This window comes from Lynx rufus, unplaced genomic scaffold (assembly GCF_022079265.1).
Source record: "Lynx rufus isolate CCGP_SWC_20201006 ecotype Redwood Valley unplaced genomic scaffold, mLynRuf1.p SCAF_11, whole genome shotgun sequence".
In the NCBI taxonomy this organism is placed as follows: Eukaryota; Metazoa; Chordata; class Mammalia; order Carnivora; family Felidae; genus Lynx; species Lynx rufus.
The window spans coordinates 11032735-11058996 of NW_025814825.1; the positions used below are offsets into that span (position 1 = coordinate 11032735).

At 39.0% G+C, this 26262-nt stretch overlaps 1 protein-coding gene across 1 annotated transcript in view; it reads left to right on the plus strand.

Moving 5' to 3' along the window:
* The window catches only part of TET1 (tet methylcytosine dioxygenase 1), a 123588-nt gene that overhangs the window by 13105 nt on the left and 84221 nt on the right, over positions 1–26262 (plus strand). The window contains exon 2 of the mRNA XM_047072861.1: positions 18407–18460. Within this exon, the coding sequence (XP_046928817.1) occupies positions 18407–18460 (54 nt within the window). The remainder of the gene's footprint in view (positions 1–18406; positions 18461–26262) is intronic.

The following is a 26262-nucleotide window of genomic DNA, read 5'->3' on the forward strand; positions in this document are numbered from 1 at the left end:
TATTTTCCATTGCTGGATGCTTCAATTTCTTACAGTTTTTGTATGGTAGTGAACTTTTTTCAGGATAAATCTTGTTTTCTATTTCAGATTTTTCCTTGATATTGGAATCATTAGTCCTTTATTTCAAGCTAAAAGTATTAGCGTAACAAAAATACTTAGTATTTTTCTAATGTTAATGCCTAATGGTTTCCAAATCTTTACCATTTTTAGAAACCTGAGGTTTGTATTTACAGTAAAGGTATTTTTTTGGAAAGTCAGGTTTATTTCCTTCTCCCAAAATGAGAGACTGAAGTTTCTGTTACATTGTTTTTTGGTTAACACATCTTATTTGCTTTCTCAAAGATGGTGATTGAGGTAGCATTTCAGCATTTCTAACTAATGACTGGATACTAGCCAGATCAGATTAGGTACTTGGTAAATTTTTAGCATTTACAGAAACACCAAAAATTTTAAATTCCTATCATGATATTAGTTCTTTAGTCCTACTAAAATTTGCACATGTATTTTGGTTGCTAGACAAGAATTTCTAAGACCAATTTGATCCCAGTTTATTTTTTAATTTTTTTTTTTAAATTTTTTTTTTCAACGTTTTTTATTTATTTTTGGGACAGAGAGAGACAGAGCATGAACGGGGGAGGGGCAGAGAGAGAGGGAGACACAGAATCGGAAACAGGCTCCAGGCTCTGAGCCATCAGCCCAGAGCCTGACGCGGGGCTCGAACTCACGGACCGCAAGATCGTGACCTGGCTGAAGTCGGACGCTTAACCGACTGCGCCACCCAGGCGCCCCTATTTTTTAATTTTTTAATGTTTATTTATTTTTGAGAGAGAGAGTGCTAGCTGGGGAGGGGCAGAGAGAGAGGGAGACACAGAACCTGAAGCAGGCTCTAGGCTGTGAGCTGTCAGGCATAGAGCCTGACTCAGGACTCAAACCCACAAACTTTGAGATCATGAGCCTGAGTTGAAGTTGGAAGCTTAACCGACTGAGGCACCCAGGCACCGCTGATCCCGGTTTAAATGATCCCAACACTCATACAATATTTCAGTAATCATAAAAATAGAATTTCTGCATTAGAGGCTTTTTAATCAGGATGGGCTTCAGTGTTCTGTGATCCCATTCCCTCAAAATTATATGCTGTAATCAAAAAGAATGAAATCTTGCCATTCACAACTACGTGGATGGAACTAGAGGGTATTATGCTAAGTGAAATTAGTCAGAGAGACACATATCATAGGACTTCACTCAGATGAGGACTTTAGGATACAAAACAGATGAACATAAGGGAAGGGAAGCAAAAACAATATAAAAACAGGGAGGGGAACAAAAACATAAGAGACTCTTAAATATGGAGAACAAACAGGGTTACTGGAGGGGTTGTGGGGGGGGATGGTCTAAATGGGTAAGAGGTATTAAGGAATCTACTGAAATTGTTGAGCACTATATTGCTAACTAACTTGGATGTAAATTAAAAAAATAAATTAAGTAAAACTTAAATTTTTATGCCATATATATATATATGTATATATATATATATATATATTTCAGTATAGTTAACATACAGTGTTATATTAGTTTACAGTATATTATTTTTATATGCATTTTTCTGGAGAGATGGTCCGTGACTTTTTTATTAGATTTCGTAGAATTGTGCAATTATGTCTCTCACTTCCCAAAAGTAAAACAGGTAATAGAATCATACTGCTCTTTTACAAATTTGAAGGAATGAAATTGACAACTATTCCTACAGATAAGGCAAAACCAGTTATACTGGGTTTTGATTATTCCCCACATGGTCACCAGTATGAGAATGGATCTATTCGTAACATTGTGACAGACCTGTGACTTGAGGAGCAGAAGTGATGTCTATAAAAGGCCTGGCAGTGTGCCTGCTAAACACTAGGTGCCTAAACGTGGTGGTTATTACATCCTTGAAGAGATTTGTGTATTCATTTCATTACTTTCAGCCATTTCCCTCTTGCCACTTGATTCATGTTATTTAGAGCAAAGCAACTGAAGTACTCAGAAGTAGCCAGTACCCACGGTTTTGCAGTATCTGCAAAAGCATTTTCTTTGGAGGATTAAGGTGCCTTATGAATGAATTGGTTTCACTGTTCCCATGTGATATAGAATTATAGTTGTGGTTTCCAGTGAGATGATGACGGTACAGTTTTTTTCTTTGTATAATGAGAGGGTTTTGGTGTTTGCTGTATTCTAGACGCTTACATTACAGTTTATTTTCATATCAGATTATTTATTTATTTATTTATTTATTTATTTATTTATTTATTTATGGGAGAATGCAAGCAGGGGAGGGGCAGAGAGAGGGGGATAAAGGATCCAAAGCAGGCTTTGAGCTGACAGCATCGAGCCCCATGTGGTGCTTTGTGGTGCTTGAACCATGACCCGTGAGATCATGACCTGAGCAGAAGTTGTACGTTCAACCAACTGAGCCACCCAGGTGCCCCTTTCATATAGATTTCATATGCAATACCATTTTGTGGTGAATTTTACGTTAAAGAGCAAACATAGGATCAAGACAGGAAGAAGTGGGAAGCTAAGGCAATGGAAGTCCACAGTTTATGCAAGGAATGAAATTTGGGCAGAGTTGATACTGTTTAGATTTAGAAAGCCGTGTGTGTGTGTGTGTCTGTGTGTGTGTGTGTGTGTGTGTGTGTGTGTGTGTGTGTAAGTAAATTGTTTAGGAGTTAATACAAAACTGAAGGGAGATTGGTCCTAGGTAATATAGAAATTCAAATGCCTTTATTCACCTAATTCCATTTTCTTTCTTTCTTTTTTTCTTTTACTTTTTTTTTTGAGAGTGAGTGAATGAGAGAGAGAGAGAGAGAGAAAGAGAAAATGTGAGTGGGGGAGGGGCAGAGAGAGAGGGAGACAGAATCTGAAGTAGGCTCCAGGCTCTGAGCTGTCAGCACAGAGCCAGATGCAGGGCTCAAAACTGCAAGCCGTGAGATCATGACCTGAGCTGAAGCCAATAGCTCAACCAACTGAGCACCCAGGCGCCCCCACCTAATTATATTTTCAAGTGCATTATGAGATGTTAAAACAAACAAAAATTTAAAAACCAGGAAAACAAAACAATAGTGTTTAACTTTTATCTTCATTGCTAATTGGGTACGTAAGATTTTAACAAAATTGAAACTTCTTTGACTTGAAACAGGAAACTGGCAAAGGAAAGGAAGAAGATAGAAATTAACGTTTATTGAGGGTCTACTATGGGCCAGACACTGCTAAAAGTCTTAATGTTACCATAATTGATCCTGACAGTGATCGATGAAGTTTAAGTGTTTGGACTCTGATTTTGCAGACTGGTAAATAGAAACCCACTTTAAAAATTGTGTTTAGGGGCGCCTGGGTGGCGCAGTCGGTTAAGCGTCCGACTTCAGCCAGGTCACGATCTCGCGGTCCGTGAGTTCGAGCCCCGCGTCAGGCTCTGGGCTGATGGCTCGGAGGCTGGAGCCTGTTTCCGATTCTGTGTCTGCCTCTCTCTCTGCCCCTCCCCCGTTCATGCTCTGTCTCTCTCTGTCCCAAAAATAAATAAAAACGTTGAAAAAAAAATTTAAAAATTGTGTTTAATTCCCCATGGCTAGCAAGTAGTAGAGGTACTTTTTTCACTGTGATAAAGGAGAATTAAAGAATTAATCTCTTCTTTTTAAAAAAATTGAGATAGAGTTCACATAATAAAATTTACTCTTTTAAAAGTGCACAAGCTAGTGTTCTATAATGTATTTGCAAGGTTGTGCAGCCATCACCACAATCTAATTCTAGAACATTTTCATTATTCTAAAAGAAACCCTGTGCCACTCAGCAGTCATCCATTCTCCCCTCCCCCAGCTCCTGGCAACCACTAATCTGCTTTTTGTCACTGGATTTGCCTGTTCTGGACACTTCACGTAAATGGAATCATACAGTATTTGGTCTTTTGTGTCTGGCTGCTTTCACTTAGCATAATGCTTTCACAGTTTATCCATGTTGTACCATATACCAGTACTTTGTTCCCTTTTATAGCTAAATAATATTTCACTGTATGAATAAACCACATTCTGAATGCACATTCATCAGTTGTTGGGCTTTTAGGTTGTTTCCACTTTTTGCCTATTATAAGTAATACTGCTCTGAACATTTGTGTACAGGTTTTTCTGTAGACATGTGTTTTCAGTTACTTTGTGCATATTCCTAGAAGTCGAATTGCTGAGTCAAATGGTAACTGTTTAAGGAATTACCAAACTGATTTCCAAAATAGACCATTTTGGATTCCAAGCAGCAACGTATGAGGATTCTAATTTTTCCACATCTTCACCAACACTTGTTATTATCTTTTTGATTATTCCAATTTTTTATGTTTACTTATTTATTATTTATTTTTGAGAGACGAAAGAGAGAGAGCACGAGTGGGGGAGGGGCAGAGAGAGAGAGAGAGAGAAAGAGAAAGAGGATCCAAAGCAGGCTCCACCCTGAGAGTAGAGAGATTGATATGGGGCTTGAACTCACGAACTGTGAGATCATGACCCGAGATGAAGTTGGGTGCTTTAACCAACTCACCACCTGTGAATTTTTTATTATTGCTATCTTAGTGAATATGAAGGGATTATATCATGATGGTTTTGATTTGCATTTCTCCAATGATTAATGATGTCAAGCATCTTTTCATGGGTTTATTGACCATTTGTATATCTTCCATGAATACTTTGCAATTCTGTCTTAGTCCTTAGACCTTTTGGATTGCTATAACAAAATACTACAGACTGCGTCATTTATGAATAACACAAATTTATTGCTTAAAGTTCTGGAGGTTGGGAAATCCAAGATCAAGGTGACAGCATGATAAAATTCTGGTGAAGGCCCTCTTCATAGTTCATAGCTGGTGCATTTTCACTGTGTTCTTATATGGTAGAGTAAGCTAGGAGATCTCTCTGGAGCTTCTTTTATAAGGCACTAGTCCCTTCTTTAAGGTTCCACTCTTATGACTGAAGCATTTCCCAAAGGCCCATCTTTTTTTTTTTTTCCTTCATGTTTATTTATTTTTGAGAGAGACAGAAAGAGCGTAGGAGGTGCAGAGAGAAAGAGACAGGATCCAAGGCAGACTCCAGGCTCTGAGCTGTCAGCACAGAGCCTGCGATGGGGCTGGAACTCAGGGACCACCAAATCATGACCTGAGCGTTAATCTTTTTTTTTTTTTTTTTTTTTTGAAACATCACTTGAGTTGATTGAAGAGGCCAGGATTTTTTTTCCTGCCCTTCATGTCCCTCCCTATGCTGTGTTTGGCATTGGGTAGCCACCAAACAAATGTCGGTTGGGTTGAATGATAGTGAACATAGATGTGGAACTGGTATGCAGTAAGCATTTATCTGAAGGGGTTAATAACAGCTATCATGTTTTGAGTACTTACTTAGTGCCCAATACTGTATCATCTACTGACATACTCATTGTCTTATTTAATCCTTACAACAATTCTATCAAGTATACGTTCTTCCCCCAGTGTATAAGGTAAGACACTGAAGGGGTGCCTGGGTGGCTCAGTTGGTTAGGAGTCTGACTCTTGATTTTGGCTCAGGTCATGATCTCCCAGTTCGTGGGTTCCAGCCCCACTTTGGGCTCTGCTCTGACAGGACAGAGCCTGCTTGGGATTCTCTCTCTCTCCATCTCTCTCCCCCTCCACCACACAATCTCTCTCTCTCTCTCTCTCTCTCTCTCTCTCTCTCTCTCAAAATAAATAAGTAAGCTTTAAAATTTTTTAAAAAATAAAGACACTGAGGGGCGCCTGGGTGGCACAGTCGGTTAAGCGTCCGACTTCAGCCAGGTCACGATCTCGCGGTCCGTGAGTTCGAGCCCCGCGTCAGGCTCTGGGCTGATGGCTCAGAGCCTGGAGCCTGTTTCCGATTCTGTGTCTCCCTCTCTCTCTGCCCCTCCCCCGTTCATGCTCTCTCTCTGTCCCAAAAATAAATAAACGTTGAAAAAAATAAATAAATAAAAAAAAAAAATAAAGACACTGATGCTTAGACAGGCCAAGTAACTTGTCTAAGACCACACAGTTGATCTGGGATTTGAAAGAACCCTTGGCTTGGATGGTATGTGCTCATTTTAACCACCATGTTCTCAAGTGAAGGCAACAAGCAGGAGGTGAAGAAGCCAGAGGATGTGGAGGAGGGGAACCTAGAGCCAGACTGGTTGTGAATAGTCATGCTAAGGGCATTGATGCTATCTTTCGGACTTGTGAAACTTTGAAATAGATGTTGTTTAAGAGTCTTAGAGGTTCATTTTGCAAAACTATAATACTTTCTTTGTTTTTAAGTTTATTTGTTTTGAGAGACAGAGTGTGAGTAGGGGAGAGAGAATCCCAAGCAGGCTCTGTGCTGTCAGCATGGGACTTGAAATCACTGTGAGAGCATGACCTGAGACGAAACCAAGAGTCGGACGCTCAACCAACTGAGCCACCCAAGCGCCCCCAAAACTATAATTCTTTTTTGATATGAATCAAATATTGAAACTCTTTGAGTTTGCCAATTCCACTGATTCTATATTTTACTTCCAAGGTTACATTTCTCTTTAGCCAGCTTTTTACCTCTTTCTCTCAAATTTTATATTTTTACTTAAAATATTTTTACCCTTCCTGGACTCATTCCCCTCTGAATCTTGGTATGGTAATTCTACACTCTCCTATGCCTTCTATCAGATGTTTTTATATTTTGTGCAGCTTTTCTAATTGTCTTTAGCGGGACGGTTTTTCCAAACTATCAATTCTATTATCAATCACAGTGAAAGTTTTATATTCTTTTTATTTTTTTTAACATTTATTTATTTTTGAGACAGAGAGAGACAGAGCATGAACAGGGGAGGGGCAGAGAGAGAGGGAGACACAGAATCTGAAACAGGCTCCAGGCTCTGAGCTGTCAGCACAGAGCCCGACGTGGGGCTCCAACTCATGAACCGTGAGATCATGACCTGAGCCAAAGTCGGACGCTTAACCGACCGAGCCACCTAGGCGCCCCTTTATATTCTTTTTAAATTAATAAATGTAAGATTATGTTATGATGGAATGGTGGAATTAGAATGCCCCAAGTTTAGCAGAAATCTTGTTGATACTAGATTTATCTGGGAGAGGTTCTGATGTCCCCAAACAGTGTGTTCTTAAATATCTTCAGTTTTTATATTAAATTAACGTTAATTGCTCATTACTGTTTTTTGAATGCCAATATAGGTAACATATAGTGTTATAAATTAGTTTCAAGTGTACAATATGGTGATTCAACAATTCTATACATTACTCAGGGCTCATCATATATATATATATATATATATGTATATATATATACATATACATATATGTACATATATATATTTTTTAATGTTTATTTATCTTTGAGGAAGAGAGACAGAGCATGAGCAGGGGAGGGGCAGAGAGAGAGAGAGAGAGGGAGCACAGAATCTGAGGCAGGCTCAGGCTCTGAGCTATCAGCACAGAGCCCAACACAGGGCTCGAATCCACAAACTGTGAGATCATGACCCGAGATGAAGTTGGAGGCTTAACTGACTGAGCCACCCAGACGCCCCAGGGCTCATCATATTAAGTGTACTCTTAATCCCCTTTACTTACTTCACCCATCCCCCTACCCACCTCCTCACTCATCATCTGTTTGTTCCTAAGAGTTAAGAGTCTTTTTTTGTTTTGTCTTTTTTTTTACTTTGTTCATTTGTTTCATTTCTTAAATCCCACATATGAGTGAAATCATATGGTCAAATAAGTCTGACTGACTTATTTCATTTAGCATTACACTCTCTAGATCCATCCTTGTTGCAAATGGCAAGATTCCGTTAATTTTTATGGCTGAATAATATTCCACTGTGTATATATAGCACATCTTCTTTTATCTGTTCATCTCCCAATGGGCACTTGGGTTGCTTCCATAATTTGGGTATTACAAACAATGCTGCAATAAAAATTGGGATGCATGTATCCTTTCACATTAGTGTTTTCATATTCTTTGGGTAAATAGCCAGTAGTGGAATTAGTGGATCATATAGTAGTTCTAGTTTTAATTTTTTGAGGAACTTCCATACCTTGGCTACACCAGTTTGCATTCCCACCAACACTGCCCGAGGGTTCCTTTTTTTCCACATCCTTGCCAACACTTGTTTCTTTACTTTTTTTTTATTACATTGTTTTTCATATACAGTTTTCTTAACTAATGACAGTCATGGTTCTTGGCTGCTGTAATGGAACCGCCTGAAAGCCAAGCACCATATCACATGCTTTTCATAGTCATTTCAACATTTAAACCTAATGTCAGCATTGTCCTTCACTGAGTCTATGGGAGGTTGACTTGGTTAAGGTCCCATATTTAAAGATTTTTTTTTTTTCTTTTTTGGAAAAGATAGAGCACGAGTGGGGGAGGGGGCAGAGAGAGAGAGAGTGAGACTCTTAAGCAGGCTCCCAACTTGGGGCTCCATCCCATGTCCTTGGGATCATGACCTGAACCGAAATGAAGAGTCAGATGCTCAATCAACTGAGTCACCCAGGTACCCCAAGTTCCCATATTTAATAGTATAGTTGGGACTTGGACCCACCAGGGACATACTGATCTTATTTAAGATAATATTTTGATATTGTATAATATCATATTTTAAGGTTGGGGCTCCTGGGTGGCTCAGGTTATGATCTTGCAGTCGGTGAGTTTGAGCCCCTCAAATATTTTGATATTTGATATCTCTCTCTGTCCCTCCCCTGCTCACATTCTGTCTGTCTCTCAAAAACAAACATTAAAAAAAATTAAAAATATATTTAAGATGTATAGGCCAGGAGGAAATAAAACTTCTCTCTCTCTCTCTCTCTCTCTCTCTCTCTCTCTCTTTCTTTTTTTAAGATTTTATTTTTAAGTAATCTCTATAGCCAACATGGGGCTCAAACTCACAATCCTGAGATTAAGAGTCATACATTCCACTGACTGAGCCAGCCAGGTGCCCCAAAACTTTCTTTTCAAGATGTCTACAGTAATTTTCTTTTATTACATGCATAGTTAGTGATTAAGAGAATTGGTGGGTATAGCAATCCTTAATCCCCCCAAACCCACTAACACTTCATTTATTATGATGAAGCAAAAAGTAGCCCTATAAAATATGGCTTTATGTTCATAAAGTTAAAATTTTAATTACAGCATCAGTGAATGCAGTTTGACTCATTCTCAAATGATGCAGTTTAAAGAGTTAATGATGGGCATTCACAATTTATAAATAATAGTAAAACATTAAGAACCATTTTTTTGGGGGGCGCCTGGGTGGCGCAGTCGGTTAAGCGTCCGACTTCAGCCAGGTCACGATCTCGCGGTCCGGGAGTTCGAGCCCCGCGTCGGGCTCTGGGCCGATGGCTCGGAGCCTGGAGCCTGTTTCCGATTCTGTGTCTGCCTCTCTCTCTGCCCCTCCCCCGTTCATGCTCTGTCTCTCTCTGTCCCAAAAATAAAAAAAATAAATAAAAAATAAATAAATAAAAAATAAAAAAAAAAAAGAACCATTTTTTTTTTTTTTTTAAACAAGAGGCAATTGAATAAGTATTCGGAAGTCAGGTAAATCAAACACATTTTGGGGGAAACTGCATTTTTTAAAGTAGTCACTAAGAGTGAGTATCTATGGGAGCCCCTGGCTGGCTTAGTTGGTAAAGCATGCAACTTGATCTCTGGGTTGTGAATTTGAGACCCATATTGGGCACAGAGATTATTTAAAAATAAATCTTTTAAAAAAAAGAAAAAAGTATCTATGGAAACACTATTATAATCATTTATGCTAAAACATTCCTAATAAAGATATGCAAGTTTTTTTATTTAAATCTGCACATTTAGCACAGCTACAAGCTTGAGCTCTATACCTGTTGATTTCTAAGGTGAACTGTGATGAAAATAACCTTTTTGTTCTTTTGTTACGGCAAGTATATCTTCTCCGGACTTCACAAAGTATTCCTAAAGGGCTTTATATTGCAAAAGTTCAAAAGGATCACCTTCAAACACAAAAGTGGTGCCAAGTTAGAAGAACTGAGGACCTAGTAAGAAGTAGGAAGAACCTTGAGGACATTTTATTTTATTTGTCTTATTTATTTATTTATTTATTTATTTATTTATTTATTTATTTTTGAGAGAGAGAGAGATTTAGAGAGAGAAGTGTGGTTCTCCTGAAGCAGGGTTCTTGTTGACCCAAAGTGGGGCTTGAGCTCACCTGACGTGCAATTCAAACTCAGGTACTGTGAGATTATGACCTGAGCCGAAATCAGATGTTTAACCAACTGAGCCACCCAGGTGCCCTATTTATTATGTTACATAAGAACTAATGTGTCCATTGAATAAGTATTTGGCTGTCAGGAAAACCAGACTTTGGGAAAAATTAATTCTAGGCATTCTACTATTATAAAAATATTACAGGCTCAATGGCAAGTTTTTTGGTTTTATTTATTTTTTGGTTCTCCCTGAAAAAAGTGGTAATTCCTGTCTTCTCTCAACCTGAGCTAAGTTCCATGAAAAAGAATTATTCATTAAATCAGAAACACCAAAGGTATGAAGTGGCTCCAATATAGTTGCTATTCTCTGTTCCATTACCGGGATGAACAAAGGGCACCCTTTACTCCAAACATCAAAAACATCTGTCCGGTAGTTGCCCTGCTGAAAGAATATAACTTATTTCTAGGCAGACAAATACATTTCTCCATAGATTGTATGAAACTCTAGGAAATGAGTTCAAGAACTAAAGGAGTTATCCTTTCTTGAATAACTGATCTTGTCTCAACAAAAAATTTTGCATACGTTCATTTTCAAAATATACTTTTCTCTGATTAGGAGACTTAGTTATACAAGGGTGATTTCTAGTTGAAAAGTAAGGGTTTTCAGATCTAAGACAAACCAATCACCCCTCCTTAGTTCTTCCTTTGAAAAAGTAGCTGTTATTTGTGATGATGAATTTAATAGGAGCATCATTGTTGGCTTTTGAAAGGACTAATTATGGAAAACGGTACAAAAAAAGTAACATTTCAAACTGGAAAAGTAGAGAATTAAAAGCTGATTACATCTATCCATGTGCCTCTTATATTCATTGTCCCCTTAGCTCCTTCACAGCCATGCTCCAGTGTGACTTTCCATAGCCATAGTGCTGCCAGTGTCCTTGCACATGCTGTGAACCTTCATCGGGGGCACATACATTTCTTCCCTCCCTCTAAATGTCACCAACTCCTGCTTATCCTCCTTAGGTTTCAGTGGAAATGTCACTTCCTCTGGGAAGACTTCTCTTTCATAGCTTTTCTGGGCTCATCCCCATTCTATACTGCATCATGATTGTCTGTTTGTGTCTCTCCTGAGATGTTAGGTTCTTTTTAAATTCTTTTTAACAATTATTTATTTTTGAGAGAAAGAGAGCATGCGTGGGAGAGGGGCAGAGAGAGAGGGAGACACAGATTTAGAAGCAGGCTCCAGGCTGTGAGCTGTCAGCACAGAACCTGACATGAGCCTCGAACTCATGAGAGGTGAGATCATGACCTGAGCTGAAGTTGGATGGTTAACTGACCCACTCAAGCGCCCCTTGAGATGTTAGGTTCTGAGGGCCAGGCCTAGCACCATTTCTGCATATTGGAAGTCCCCAACATTTATGAAGTCATCGTATGGGTTTTGATTATTTATTTTTTGTTATTATTATTAAGCTGTTTAAAGATTTAAATGGAAAGGTTCATTATAAAAAATGAATTAACAAGTTTCAAAGAAAATGTTTTTGGATGTGGAGTTTTTTAAGGTTGTTCAACAATTTTAAGTTAGATTTTGTTAAACTTGGGAGATAATTAGATCTAAACCTCAGGAAAGAAGCTGTGTGTATGTAAAATGATTAGAGCTTCTCAGAGAAACTGAATTTTTATGATTTTGCTATTAGACTTGATGAGACAATAGGATTATCTAAAAACTGAGGGTTCAGTGCTATCTAGTGTCGGCTCTCTAGCACGTGGAGAAGGAGCCCAAAGATAGAGAGCTTCCTTTTTTTTTCTTTTTTAAAGATATTATTGATATAAAATACACAGGACAGACTAGCAATAATAAGAAGCAAATTTCAATATATCATTCACAAAAAGGGACATTTTCTAAATATCAGCATTCTTTGTGATTTGTTTTTGACAAGCACCTATAGATACTCTTTTTGGATTTCTGTGTCCAAATTATGGCTTTAGACTGTAATGGAGTAAGCTTGTCAATTTGAAGTTAGTACTAAGAATTGTTGAGAAACTAGGGAGAGGTGATATTTCAGCCCCATTAATCTCTGGCATTATCTCTGCTTCCCCTCACTGACAACAGTTCTCCCTTGGCAATTATTGAAGACCATCATTCACTTGTTCCTTAATTCTTATTTTTGAAGATCAGTTATTTATTTTTTATTTAAAAATTTTAAAAACGTTTATTTATTTTGAGAGAGAGTGATAGAGGGAGCAAGCAGGGGAGGGGCAGAGAGAGAGACAGAATCCCAAGCAGACTCTGCACCACCCAGAGAGCCCAATGTGGGACTCCAACACACTAACCGTGAGATCATGACCTGAGCTGAAATCAAGAGTCAGACGCTTAACTGACTGAGCCACCCAAGGGCCCCAAAAAGCAGTTACTTTTACCAGCACTAAGCAGGACTGCTAGAGGGAATGGGAAGACCCTATGTAGACCTGGCCCCTTAGAAGGAAAAAAGGGTCACTGCAGATAAGCCTCAGGGAAGGAAGTGGGGGACGGAAAGAAGCCAGGGAAGGCTGTGTGAGGAGATCAGCCACCTATACCCAGACTATTATTGTTTACCCAATCACCCAGGAAGATCTCCCATTAACCTAAGGTTTCTGTGTCTCACAAGAAATAAAACCAAGCTAACTTTAAGATCTCTGTAAGAATTGTGAACAATATGAGCCATCCTTTTCTTATTCTTAATGATTGGAAATTTATAAAGTACGGTACTTAAAATATCTTTACCCAGGTATCACTACAAAAGCTATGACCCCCTCTCCCCAACAATGTGTAAGAAAGGAAATATAGAAGGATTTTATGGGAGAGGGGAGTGGGGTAATACTGGAAGGATTTTGTGCTACAGAGGTGTCCAATTTGAGAAAGCATGATCACTCCTGAGATTAACCTAGAAGAAAATTCCTCCTAGGTGGTGTTTGTATGTCTAGTTTCTTGTGGATGCAGAATGGCTTATGCTTAGAAAGAAAAGTAGAATTTTAAAATTATTCATAAATTTATCTCTGAGGGCACAAGATTTATTTTTTTAAAAGCACATTTAATGTAATATTCATTTAAATACCAGTCTTCTAGGAATATGAGCCACTACGAAGTATGTAGGATTTTGCATTTAAAAATTTTTTTAGGGGTGCCTGGGTGGCTCACTTGGTTAAACATCTGACTTTGGCTCAGGTCATGATCTCACAGTCCGTGAGTTTGAGCCCCACATGAGGCACTGTGCTGACAGCTCAGAGCCTGGAGCCTGCTTTGTCTCTCCCTCTCTCTCTGCCCCTCCCCTGGCTTGTGCTCTCTCTCTCTCTCTCTCTGTCTGTCTCTCAAAAATAAACATTAAAAAAATTTAAACATTTTTTAAAATTAAATTAAATTAATTTATTTATTTTGAGAGAGAGGGAGAGAGAGAAAGTGCAAACAGGGGAGAAGGGTAGAGGGAGAGAGAGAATCCCCAGCAGGTTCCACACTCAGAGTGCCTGATGTGGGGCTCCATTCCATGACCCTGGGATCATGACCTGAGTGGAAGGCAAGAGTCAGTCACTCAACCAAGAGAGTCCCCCAGGCCCCCTGCTCCCAGAGTGTGTAGTTTTGAAGATGTTTCAACCTTAAAAGTTATTTGGGGGATATTTACCAATGTCTATTGTTGGGTATTGAAAACAAAGAGGAGTTATAGACAAAGCAGTGTAGACAGTTAAACTTCAGCTCAAGTCAAGTTCTAACTTCCTGTGTAGTGTGAATTAAGTTCCTCTTTGAGCCTTAGTTTATCTATGAAATAATGTAGTTAGACTCAATTTTTTTCTCTGATGTTCTCTTTTAGTTCTACAATCATTCGATTTCAAAAAAAAATTTTAAGTTTGTTTATTTATTTGGAGAGAGAGTGCATATGTGAGCCTTAGCAGGGGAGAGGGGTGCAGAGACAGAGGGAGAATTCCAAACAGGCTCCACACTGTCAGCATGAAGCCTGATGCAGAGCCACGACTTGAGCTGAAATCAAGTGTCTGACACTTAACTGAGCGCCCCTACAATCATGGGATTAAGAGAAAAGAGATTCCATTTTGTAATATTTGAAAGAACCTAGAAGTTACTACAAAATTAAGTACAACTCATGCAACTTAATAACCATGATTTCTTGTGAGAAAAACAAATAGACTTAAGTGACAAAAGCAAGTTCTGAGTAAGTAAGACTACAACACAGGGTTTCTTAGTTTCTGATCTGCCATTTTCCAACACAATCTAGTGGTGTGTACTTTGCCCTGAGTGATAAGAGAGTGGGAATGGCTTTCCTGACCTCCAATTTCTCAGCTAGCCATGTCTGATTATTTTCTCCATCAAAGCTTGCCATCACCTAAGCCTTGAGTAGAGAGACTGACAAATCACTAAGTATAGGATTTAGAGCAGATGGTCACAACCAATGCAGGTTACCAATCTATTCTGTGTTCAAACAAGTGCAGATCTTCATGGTATAGTATCAGTTGGCTATTTTGAGTCAATGTTAGCTCTGGTCACTTTAATTAACCCTCATATTTAGCTGAGATGAGCTTTGGCTTTATTTATTAATTCATTTTGCAGAACACTGCACACAGACTTCCAATGTTTGCTTAGGTTGCCAAGTGCAGTGTTGTATGACTTCATGAGTATCCCATGCAGTGAAAATTCTGTCAGTGGGGCTTTAAAAAGGGGACTGACTTCTCACTGATGTGGATTTTCGGTACACCTAACACTTGGAGCCTGATTTTGTTTTATTGAGATGAACATGGATCACCTAGGTAATAGGTTGATTTTCAACATATGATTTATTATATATCATGGCCAACTTCACTAAATATTGAGCAATCAAGCTGGGAAAATGTTGATACTTTTTAAAAATTATATTCAAGTATTCAAGGGGGAGAGGCATTATTTGTAATTGAAATGCAAGGAACTTTAAGAAATGTAGAGCTACCCTTGCATGCACTGACAGGAATGTAAAATGGTATAGACACCATAGAAAGTTTGGTGATTCCTTGAATAATTAAAATTATCATATGATCCAAAATTATCACATGATCCAGCAATTCTACTCCTAGGTATATATTAAAAGAATTAAAAGCAGGGACTCAAATAGATAACTCGTACCCATGTTCATAGCTGTATTTTTCACAATAGACAAAAAGTGGGAACAACCCAAATGTACATCAACAGAAGAACAGATAAACAAATTTGGTGTATATACACACAGTGAAATACTATTGAGCCTTAAAAAGGAATGAAATTCTGGGGCGCCTGGTTGGCTCAGTCACTTAAGCTCAGGTCATGATCTCACGGTTCATGGGTTGGAGCCCCACATCTGCTATCAGCACAGAACCCAATTCAGATCCTCTGTCCTTCCTCTGCTCATTCTCTCTCTTTCAAAAATAAATAAATGTTAAAAAAATATCTTTTTTTAAAGTGTTTATTTATTTTTGAGAGAGAGACAGAGTGTGAGGACATGAGGGTCAGAGAGAGACACTGAATCTGAAGCAGACTCCAGACTCTGAGCTGTCAGCACAGAGCCCGATGCGGGGCTCCAGATCACAAACCCTGAGATCCTGACGTGAGCCAAAGTCGGATGCTTAACCAACTGAGCCACCCAGGCGCCCCAAACTTAAAAAAATATCTTATAAAAAAAAAAAAGGAATGAAATTGTGACAATCTCAGAACATGGATGAACCTTGAAAACATTACATGAAGTGAAGGCCAACTATTGTGTGACACCAGTTATATGATATACTAGAATAGGCAAATTTATAGAGACAGAAGGCAAAATAAAAGGTAGAAAGGGCTGAGAGAAGGTGAATGAGGACTTATTGTGGAATGGATATAGAGTTTCTGTTTGGGATAATCAAACAGAGCTGGGAATGGAGCGGGGGGGGGGAATAGTTTCACAACATTGTGAATGAATGTAATGCTACTAAATTTGTACACTTATCAATGGTTAAAATGGCAGATTTTATGTTATGTATATTTTATCATGCACACACACACAAACTTCAAAGAAAAAGAAATGTAGGGCCGTTTTCAAATCTTGTTGTATTATGTCCTGTTTTCCTACCTGCTTTGTGGATGCTTCATTCACCACAGAGAGCTTCTTGGTGTGGGCACAGTGTGCTTGAAGTTGCCCTGAAAGATGTAGATAGGTCAGAATCCACTGGTTTTGCTACCAGGAGGCTTGCTTTTTAACATTTGTTAAAAATTTGAGGGTGGGTAGGTGAGAGAGAGGTAGTTTAAAGTCGGAAAAGAGTGCATGTTGGACTTACCATCCTAACAAGAAAAGCGTGCTTTTGTGGCAAACCGAAAGGCTAGGAATCCAGGGTGATGAAATACAGGCCTTCCGGCCCTCGCTCTGTTCCTGATTTCTGGTTGTGGGAATCTGTTCTGAATCCAACTGCAAGTGGAAAACCCATCTTTGGCTGAGCAGCAAGGGAGGCCCTCCTGCCAATCCCCTAAATGTGTTGCTGAAACTTTGGCCCTGGGAGGATGGAGCTGAGGCTGTCTTCCCAAGATCTGTGCAGCTGTCAAGGTGGCTATGATGGGACTGTGACTGGCCTCTTCACTACATTTTGGCAGTGACCTTGAGACCTGCCAGCTCACAGCAGCTGTCTTGGTTCTTTTTCTCCTGCCACTGTTGCCTGGCCAGGGGGCTTAAGGGGAGGGAGCTGAACTCCTCTGGCTCTGCCACTCTCAGGGTCTGGCAAGTTCTGGCTCTGGTGCCCAGCTCTCCCAGTGCCTACCACCCACTGGGCACAGTGGCAGTCCAGGTGCGTGAGTGTGGGTGGCTGCCTGTGCCACCTCTGGCTTCGCTCCCAATTCCTGGGAAGTGGGTGGCCCCGACTGACTTCAGCCTGCTGCGCAGACAGGCTCCACGTGGGGACCCGCTTGGCAGCTCCACCGGGAGATGCTCGGTGACAGCTGATGATCTTGGGAGACAGAGGAGCCAAAGGTGCCCCTTCTATCCCAGAGGTTTGAGCCCACCTTGGGACAGTAGGAATTTTCTCTGGGAAATGAAGGTCACCAGAAATGTGCAGAGCAAGAGAGAAGTCTTTTTTTTTCTCCAGCCACTCAGAGTGGCAAGTATATTTTGTAAACTCCTCCCCTTCTCCTTGTCCTCATCCTGTCCTTTTCCTTTTAAGTGGCTTCATTAGTATTTTCTAATCCGCCTTTGTCATTGGACATTTATTGACAGAAATCAAATTGCTGTGTTTCTGGGCAAAGCGCCTGCTGCAAAGAGGTGTGGTTCCCGGGGAATGAGACACGCAGCCCAACAGCTGAGCCTACACTGTCCTCACATAACCTCCCTGCCTTAAATATCGCCAATATTTAGCCTTGCCTTATAAAGTAAAAATGCACAATACCTTCCAGAGTTTCAGCAAGCCCAAATGCCCCCCTCGGCTCAGTTATATCTCCTGTACGTTGGAGGCAGAGCCGCGCACCCCTCCCCCCGCGCAGACCTGCCCTCGGAGCCGCCAAGAGGTTACTAATCAGGGAGCCTCCGCCATCGATCCGATGGCGGAGACCTGGGGGATTTGTGTGCATTGTTTTTGCTGAAGCCTCCTGTGATTTCGGCGCGACCAGATCCTCTGCAGCGCACTCCATGTCGCAGCTTGTGGCTGCCTGTGTCCTGTGGTGAGAGCGGAGCCGCACAGGAGATCCTTTGTCTAGGAAGGCTAGCAGAGAAGATCACTTTGGAGTTGCTAAGCTCTGCATTGCCATTGGCTGCACTCTTTGTGGGGCTGTTTTTGCAAAAGGCATGCCCAGCACGTCTACAGTGCTGGCAGGCCAGGGCTGCCTTTAAACACCATGATAATAATACCAAAAAGCAGTTTGCAGAACTGTTCCACTGTAGAGGCTTCCTCTGCAGAAGCAAGCAAGATGGCTACCTCGTGGGCTTCGCTGTGAAGAATGCAGAGGCTAATTAAGACAGACTTTAAGGGGAAAAAAGGGTATTTCCCTACTTCATCTTTATGCAAGGCTTTTTTTCAGTGACTTTTAAAGTATACATTTTACATAAGCTCTTTAGGTTCTGCCTAGCAAACATGTTGATGATTTTAAATGGTATAAGTAGTTTTCTAGAGAAATAGCCAAAAAATTTGGGGGGGTGGGAGCTAATTTTTTTTCTTAAACGGAGGCTCATTTTGCAATTTGATTTTTTTTAGGTTATAAAAGAAAACAAGAGGCCCCAGAGGGAAAAGAAGCCCAAAGTTTTAAAGGTAATCAGCTATTGATTAAATCATATTTAATTTTTTTTTCCATTTCATATAGTATTTTTCTGTCACTTAGGAGTAAATTTGCAGTACAGTGGATGTGAATTCTCCCGGATTTTCAGTAGATAAATGAATTTTCACTCAACTAAAGTGTTTTCTCTTTTCTTGATGTGCTGCATAATGTGCATATTAGCATCCTTTATTTTCAACCCCACACAAGTCTCCAGAAGGAAAAGTTTATATGCAAAGTGTTGTGAATAAAATTTGTTTTTCCTCTGTAGATCCCTTTGTAGCATCTGCATTTGTGGTGTTGCACCAGTGTGTAAACTTAAGCTCTTAAGGAGAGAGACACTATTTGAAGTTGACAGCTATGATCCATTGTGATTTTAATAGACCTTCCATTAGATACTATTTTAAAATGTGTGGTTTTTCTTTCCAAAGGAAAAGGTCCTTAGAGGTTTTAGTTCAACTTAAAATGTGTAAGCCATTGAGATCAGCCAAATTGCTTAATCCCAAATTCTCACTGTATCATTTTTAATTTCGGGCTTCATAGAGCTGTAGGAATATGCATGGTTTCATTATTTTCAATAGTTTGCCTAATGAGTATTTAGTAGTAACCTAATTCAGCTATAAGCTAACAGTCTGTGTTATGAGCTTTGTACAGTATTTAGAAGGGTTAATTTAAAAGCATATGGCTTACTAAAAGTTCAAGGCTAGCTTTAGTTCAGTAAATGGGTGCTTATGTGTTAAAGGTTTCAAGTGGTATATTGCTATTTAAAATGTAACCAACCTGAGCAAGTAACCTTTTTAAATCATAAAGACATATTAAGCAATAAAACTTAACTGGTCTTTAAAATTATATTATGTATATATTATTAAAAATATTTTAAACCTAATCTTAGCTTTTCTTTTGCAAATAAAGTTTTAGCACTCAAAGAGGAACAACATGTTGAGCTATGGATGTGGCAAATTTTTATCTCATTTGCTTCCCCAGTTGTGTGCCTTGAAAATGTTATTACCATGGAGAACCAAACCTTGCATTGCTTTCAAATTTGTCTGACCACCTTGAGTTTCTGTTTCCTGTGTGTGTATGGCATTGCCATGTACATTTTCATCAACCAACAAGTATTTGTTTAATATTTACCACACAGTCATCAGTGTTCTAGGCACCGTGAAATGAATGAAATTGCTTGGCACAGATTCTCATTGGGCCTGGACAAATAGAATACTGGTTATTTTCAGGGTAAATTAACCCCTCCTGTTTTTCTTCTGCATGTTGATTCGCTCACCCCCTCTCACTTCCTTCCCTTCCTCTAACTATACAATTAATATCATCAAAAGCCCTGATTATATTTCTTCATCTCTTCTTACACTTTCTGGGTTGGGTGTATCCATCTTAGGTGTTTTGTCTTCAAATCTTCAAGTGAGAAATTGTTTTAGTGCTGATGTTAAAATGGCTCTCAAATTTGCAGGGGGTGGAATGAGGGTATAGGAGAAAGAGGTCAATTACATGGACACTAATATAGACTAAGCTTGGTAGCTAAAGCATCATCTGCCTTTGCTAAGAAGTAGAATTGGGCTTTGGGAATACTATTTAATTCTATGTTTATTTTGTTAGTCTGTGGGTGTCTTGTCACCTGAAATAAATTTCAGAAGTAAATATACTGTGTGTTGCTTTTTTGAATCATGGCAATGGACTCTGACTTATTTTAAAATAAATGCCTGTGGGTGGCTGAATTTCATGGGCCACGGAAAGCAGAACTGAATTGTTGCTCACTTTCCTCTATCTATCAATTGTTGTACAAGAGTAGGGAAATGCCCTTAAAGGAAAAAATAATAATTTCCCCCTGATGTTGGCATTTTAAAATGTTTTCTTCAGTTTTCTGTTGGCTGTAATGTATTTTGTTCTCCAAAGAAAGCTTTGTTTCTTCGCTCCACAGTAGAAATGCTAAAATGCTGTCAGATTTTCGTTTGATATGGGTAAAATAAGTAGAATATGGTACAACCCTGAAGGAGATGTTAGGAAAACTGAATCCATACTTGGGGAGGGAGGGAGGGGGAAGAGCACAACCTTCAGTTTAAGGTTTTATGGGTGAGGACTTAGGGTTCCAGCAGGCTGCTACCTGGGAGAGTGGTGACGGGAGTCTACAGGTTACAACTTGGTCTCCTTTTGTAATTGGCTCTTTGCATTTGGCATTGTGCCAGAGATCCAGTCTGCTTGCTTTGACTCTGGCCTCTTAGATCTTCAGATCTCCTGGGTCCCCTGCTCTTTGTCAGGGTAGATGCTGCAGGCATCCCCGCTGATCTTCACTTTCATTATCTGTGGAGAAGCAGTTGGATAGGTGAAGAGTCTGATTAAGGAAATTGGGTGCAGACTTGAAGCTTGTCCATCCTACTCTGAACTTGCCAACTAAATATTGAATCCAGTTGTGGGGCTGAAATTGCCTGGTATGTCTCATACCTCTAATTTTTAAGCAATCTGTCTGTTGATAACATATTTATTCTATTGTAGTTCATAATTTAAAACTGTAGATGTGACCTCCAATCCCTGCCGAGAGAGATAATTTCCTCTAACTGAAATGACAGTTTCTGTCCAAAGCACTCATGGCCAGAATGGGTATCAGATGATGGGGGTGGGGGGGGGGGGCTTGGCACAGATGCTTGCCCCCACTGGTTCTGGAGGACAGGTTCCAACTGAAACCCTATTGATTATCACTAGAGTTGCTGTGATATATACATGGCAGCTTATTGGCTGTGCTGTAATTGTCTCCTTGACTCTTGAGCAAGCTAAACGTATGAAGTAATTTCAGTGATTGATTCATAAAATTGCACTTGTGAATGGCATGACTTGGAGCTCTGTTTGGTAGAAACATTTACATGAATAATCTCAACTTGGTGTGTCAGAGTAAAAGGATATATTCCCTTAAATTTTCTTAAGAGAAAATCAATTTTAAAGTAATATCACTTTGGTTAGGTTACCAATCATTGTCCCTGGGAAAAAAATCAGATCGCACAGTTATTTGGGGGTAGTGAGGGGGAATTTAAAAAGGGAATTGTTTAAGAACCATAAGTAAGATTAAGGAAAAATCTAGGGATGTCAAAGCATCCCAGGGTTAGTGACAGCAGAGAGTTCTCACCACCCATAGGCCTGGAGAGACCAGCGTGTGGGAGCAGGTATTCAGGCATAAAGCATGACTGGAGTGGAAGAGATGTCGCAGGGCTTTGTTGTGGATTTGGTAAAGGGATGTTTCTGCAGAAATAAAGTTCTTTGGGTCGGGAGGTAGGGGGGTTGGAAATAAATACCCTGCCCTCCAGTTTCTTGCTGCTTTCATTGGCGGATCCAATCAGAAGCCAAAAGGGAAGGGAGCATACGGATAAAATATGTCCCAGTGAACCTCCTGTGGCATGTAAGAGGGTGTATAAGATGGAGTATGGACCTAGAGGGGCAAACAGAACATATTCAGCATCACTAGTGACCACAGGGACAGTATAGTAGGGTCAAAAATAGTACTAAAGCCATTATTATGTAAGAGAGTAACATTAGGCAAAGCTGGGTGAAGTGTATATAAGCAACCCCATACAGTGTTTGCAACTTACCTGTAAATCTAAAATCATTCAGAATAAAAAGTATGGGCATCCCTGAGCATGGGCCACATTTATACCTTCTGTAATTAGACACACTCTTTCTAGGCCAATAAGGGATATTTTCTAGCTATTTGGTTACAAAATATCATCAAAGTAGTATTTGGAAGAACTGAGTGAACAAATTTAAAGAAATGTCAGTGGATATTAAACCAGGAAACTGTCTACAGATTATTTAGAAAAGAAAAGATGAAAGCTAAGTGATCTTCCTGCTAGCTTCTACACTGGCAGCCCCTACTCTTCACTGTTTCCTTCCTTCCTTGATGATGCTGATAAAGGAAAAGAACAAGTGGTGGTGGGGGGGACATAAGACATGTATCTCACTAGGGGAGAAGAAGACACTCACATATAGCTACTCTTAGGTCTTTAGGAATTATGTTTTAAAAGGAGAATAAATAATAAATCATATTCATACATGGTCTTGATTTGCAAGACATAGTGACATTCAAAATATCTAGTACCGTCATTGTCTGGCACATAGTAAATGCTCAGTAAGTTCAGTTTCCTGAACAACATCATTTATATCCAATAAATATTTTCTTAGCATTTACTAAATGCTGGGACTACAATGGTGTACAAGACCAAAATTATTTCTGCCCTCATAGAGGTTAACTATTACTTAGGGAAGGCAGGCAAAAAAACAAAACAAAACAAAATTAAAGACAAATGAAAAAATTACAAATTGTACATGCTTTGAATGAAACAAACAAACAAAATGCCAAGCTAGGGAAATTTACTTCATTTGTAAATTGTTACCTATACTAGTGCTGAAAAAAGTACCAAATCTGATATCATTGAGTTACCTTGTTTATTTTTAAAACCCATTAAGCTAGGAGACAAGGAAGATAACAACGTTACTAAAACATTTTCTCTGCACACTTATCTACAACTTTGTTTCAGTTAGTAAAAAAAAAAAATCATTAGTAAACTTTTCTTAACTCTGGTTATAATGTAACACTCTATGATTTATAGTAACATGTTGCAAACTTAAGTGATAGATCACATGCGGAGCTTGACCATTGTTCAGGAAAAAAAGCATGCCATTTTGATAGTCTTTCATAGTCTCGTGCAATGAATCCCGGTCTTCTGAATATAATAGAGCAGTGCGGAAAAAATTCAGAGTGGGTGATGACAGTATCCGCAAAGCAATACTAGCTTTAAAAAATCCGTATAAATTATAAGAAGATAATCTCAGAATACAGGACAGTCATATAAATTTAATTATTTCGTTTAATGATTCAACACATGGTCCTTATTTTCCTCATTATGTCATAAACTGGCAAAAATTGTCAAAGATGTGTGCTCATCCATCAGTGTTTATTCGCATGATCAAAGGCACACATGGGGCTTCTGGTTTGCATACCCAGAAATTGTAATATAGCATTTTGCCCAGAGATGATCAGACTGATTTCAGGGCTGGGTTCTCACTAAGCCAAGCTCACACACAGTCAAATCATTCATTTATTATTGGAGCACGTACATTTCCAGTGACTCAAGGCCCATGTTCATTCTGTAATTTCTAGGAATGATCCCAAAGAATCAGTGAATAAAAGCCAAGTGGGGTGAATGGGCTTGAGGAAAATTTCATTCAAGCTACCAGAAAAAAAAAAAAAAAATCTGTTGAATTCTTCCTAGCTAAGAAAAGAATATATACCTTGTTTCTTGAATGTTTATGCTCATTTGATACTGTGTTTGTGTTTTGATAGTGCTGGACTAGAATGTATTCTGAAGAGTCAGATAAAAAGAGCTAAATAAAAAATACTAAATTTTTGTCGAAACGTTACTAGTATTGTAATTAATTTTCAAGTGTAATTAATTTAATGCCCAAAATATGTTCTAAGAATGTTTATTTAAAGATTTGATGATAAGATTTACCTGCCACAGTGGCCTAAGCAAGAGAATAAAGATTATAGAATCTTTTTTTGACTTGTTCTGATGATTTATTGTGGTTTTTTAGTTTTTAAATTTTTTAAGCTTTATTTTTATTTATTTTGAAAGGGAGATAGAGAACAAGTGGGGGGGGGGGCGGGGGGGGGCAAAATCCCAAGTCGGCTCCCCACTGCCAACACAGAGCTCAATGTGGGGCTCCTACTCAGGAACCGCGAGATCATGACCTGAGCCAAAGTCAAGAGTTGGACACTTACCTGACTGAGCCACCCAGGCACCCCTGATTTATTGTTTTAAAGGCTGACTCTGAATCCTTTTTGAACTAAAAGCAGGACTTTCTGCACGTGACAGATTTTAAGAGAAGAGATGCTATTGTTTTATCATCTATTTTTAAAAATTACTGATGTCATATGAATTTGATTAAAACACATGTTCTTTTCATGGTTCTAAGGAACCAGATGTTAAACAATAAACTTATTATAGGGACCAGGTTATTTTAAATAACTAAATTGTTTAAGTATTATATATTGTGTGTATTTAATTTTAAATACAGTACACACCTAAACATACCCACATAAGGTTATAGGATTGTTGTAGAGTTAAATTAATTATTTAATACATGTAAAGTGGTGGGGTGCCTGGGTGACTCGGTCAGTTAAATGTCTGACTTTGGCTCAGGTCACGATCTCGTGGTTCCTGGGTTTGAGCCCCGTGTTGGGCTCCGTGCTGACAGCTCAGAGCCTGGAGCCTGCTTCAGATTCTGTGTCTCCCCCTCGCTCTCTGCCCCCTCCCCTGCTCATTCTCTGTCACTCTGTCTCTCAAAAATAAATAAACGTTAAAAAAAATTTTTTAATACATGTAAAGTGGTTAAGACAGCATGGCATATAGTAATTTATCAGTATATTATTATATCTGAAGGTGTAATGTATGTTACTAAAATTATTGAGTCTTTCAGAAAATGTGTATTTTCTTAGCAGCGTATTCACTTCATTCTTTCATTAAACCTGGGCACCTGGGTACTTGGGTGACTCAGTTGGTTAAGGTCCAACTTCAGCTCAGGTCATGATCTCATGGTTTGTGAGTTCGAGCCCTGCATCAGATTTGTTGGTGTTGGGCATAGATCCTGCTTTGGATCATCTGTCTCCCTCTCTCTCTGCCCCTACCCTCCCCCTCAAAAATAAATAAATATTTAAAAAATTATAAAAAGAAATGTATAAACTTATATCCCAGAAAGCCTTTTCTTTCCTTGTAAAAATGTAATTTCTGCTTTTTATCATGAGGAATATCAGAAATAAGACTTTATTTATTTGTTTATTTATTTATTTATTTATTTATTTTTAAATGTTTATTTATTTTTGAGAGAGAGTGCAAGTGGGAGAGGGGCAGAGAGAGGGGGGGAACAGAGGATCTGCAGAGTGCTCGTGCTGACAGCAGACAGCCGGATGTGGGGATGGAACCCACAAACCACGAGATCATAAACTGGGCTGAAGTCCGATGCTTAATCCACTGAGCCACCCAGGTGCTCCAGAAATAAGACTTTAAACCTTGAAAGCACTAAATTTCTCTTTCCCCCTTTATTTATAAATATATTATAGAATCAAGTATTCTATTAATAAAGCTAGAATATCATCGGTATGAAAAATAATCTCACACTTGATGGTTAGTTTGAATTATAGAACTCAGGTACAGGGGCACCTGGGTGGCTCAGTTTGTTGAGCATCTGAGACTTGGTTTTGGCTCAGGTCATGATCTCCCTGCTTAGTGGGTTCCAGCCCTGCATCGGGCTTTGTACTGGCAGCAGGGAGCCTGCTTGGGATTCTTTCTCTCTCCCTCTCGCTCTCTGCCCCTTCCCCACTTGTGCTGTCTCTGTCTCTTTCAAAATAAATAAACAAACTTAAAAAAAAAAAAAAAACTCGGGTACAGAGACAAAGATAGATGGATATGAAGACATCTGAAGCAGAATATAAGTTTTAGTGATGTTTCCAGGCTATGTATCTTTTAAGCCTGTTTTCTTACAGATAAGAGTCACATAATAAAGTTCTCACTAAATTATCAAAAAAATTATCTTAAATATCTGAAAGTATTTTTTCTTAGAAAGCAATGTTTTCACTTAATATCCTATGTATTCATTCTACTTTAGAAAAAGACAAAGTTATCTAATTTTCAATTTTTGAAATAAGCTTAAAATTACTTTAGACAAAATAGGAAAAAACGTATCGAAATTTTCTGAGTATTTAAATGTTGATATCATAAATATTTAGTGCTTTTGATTACTTTTC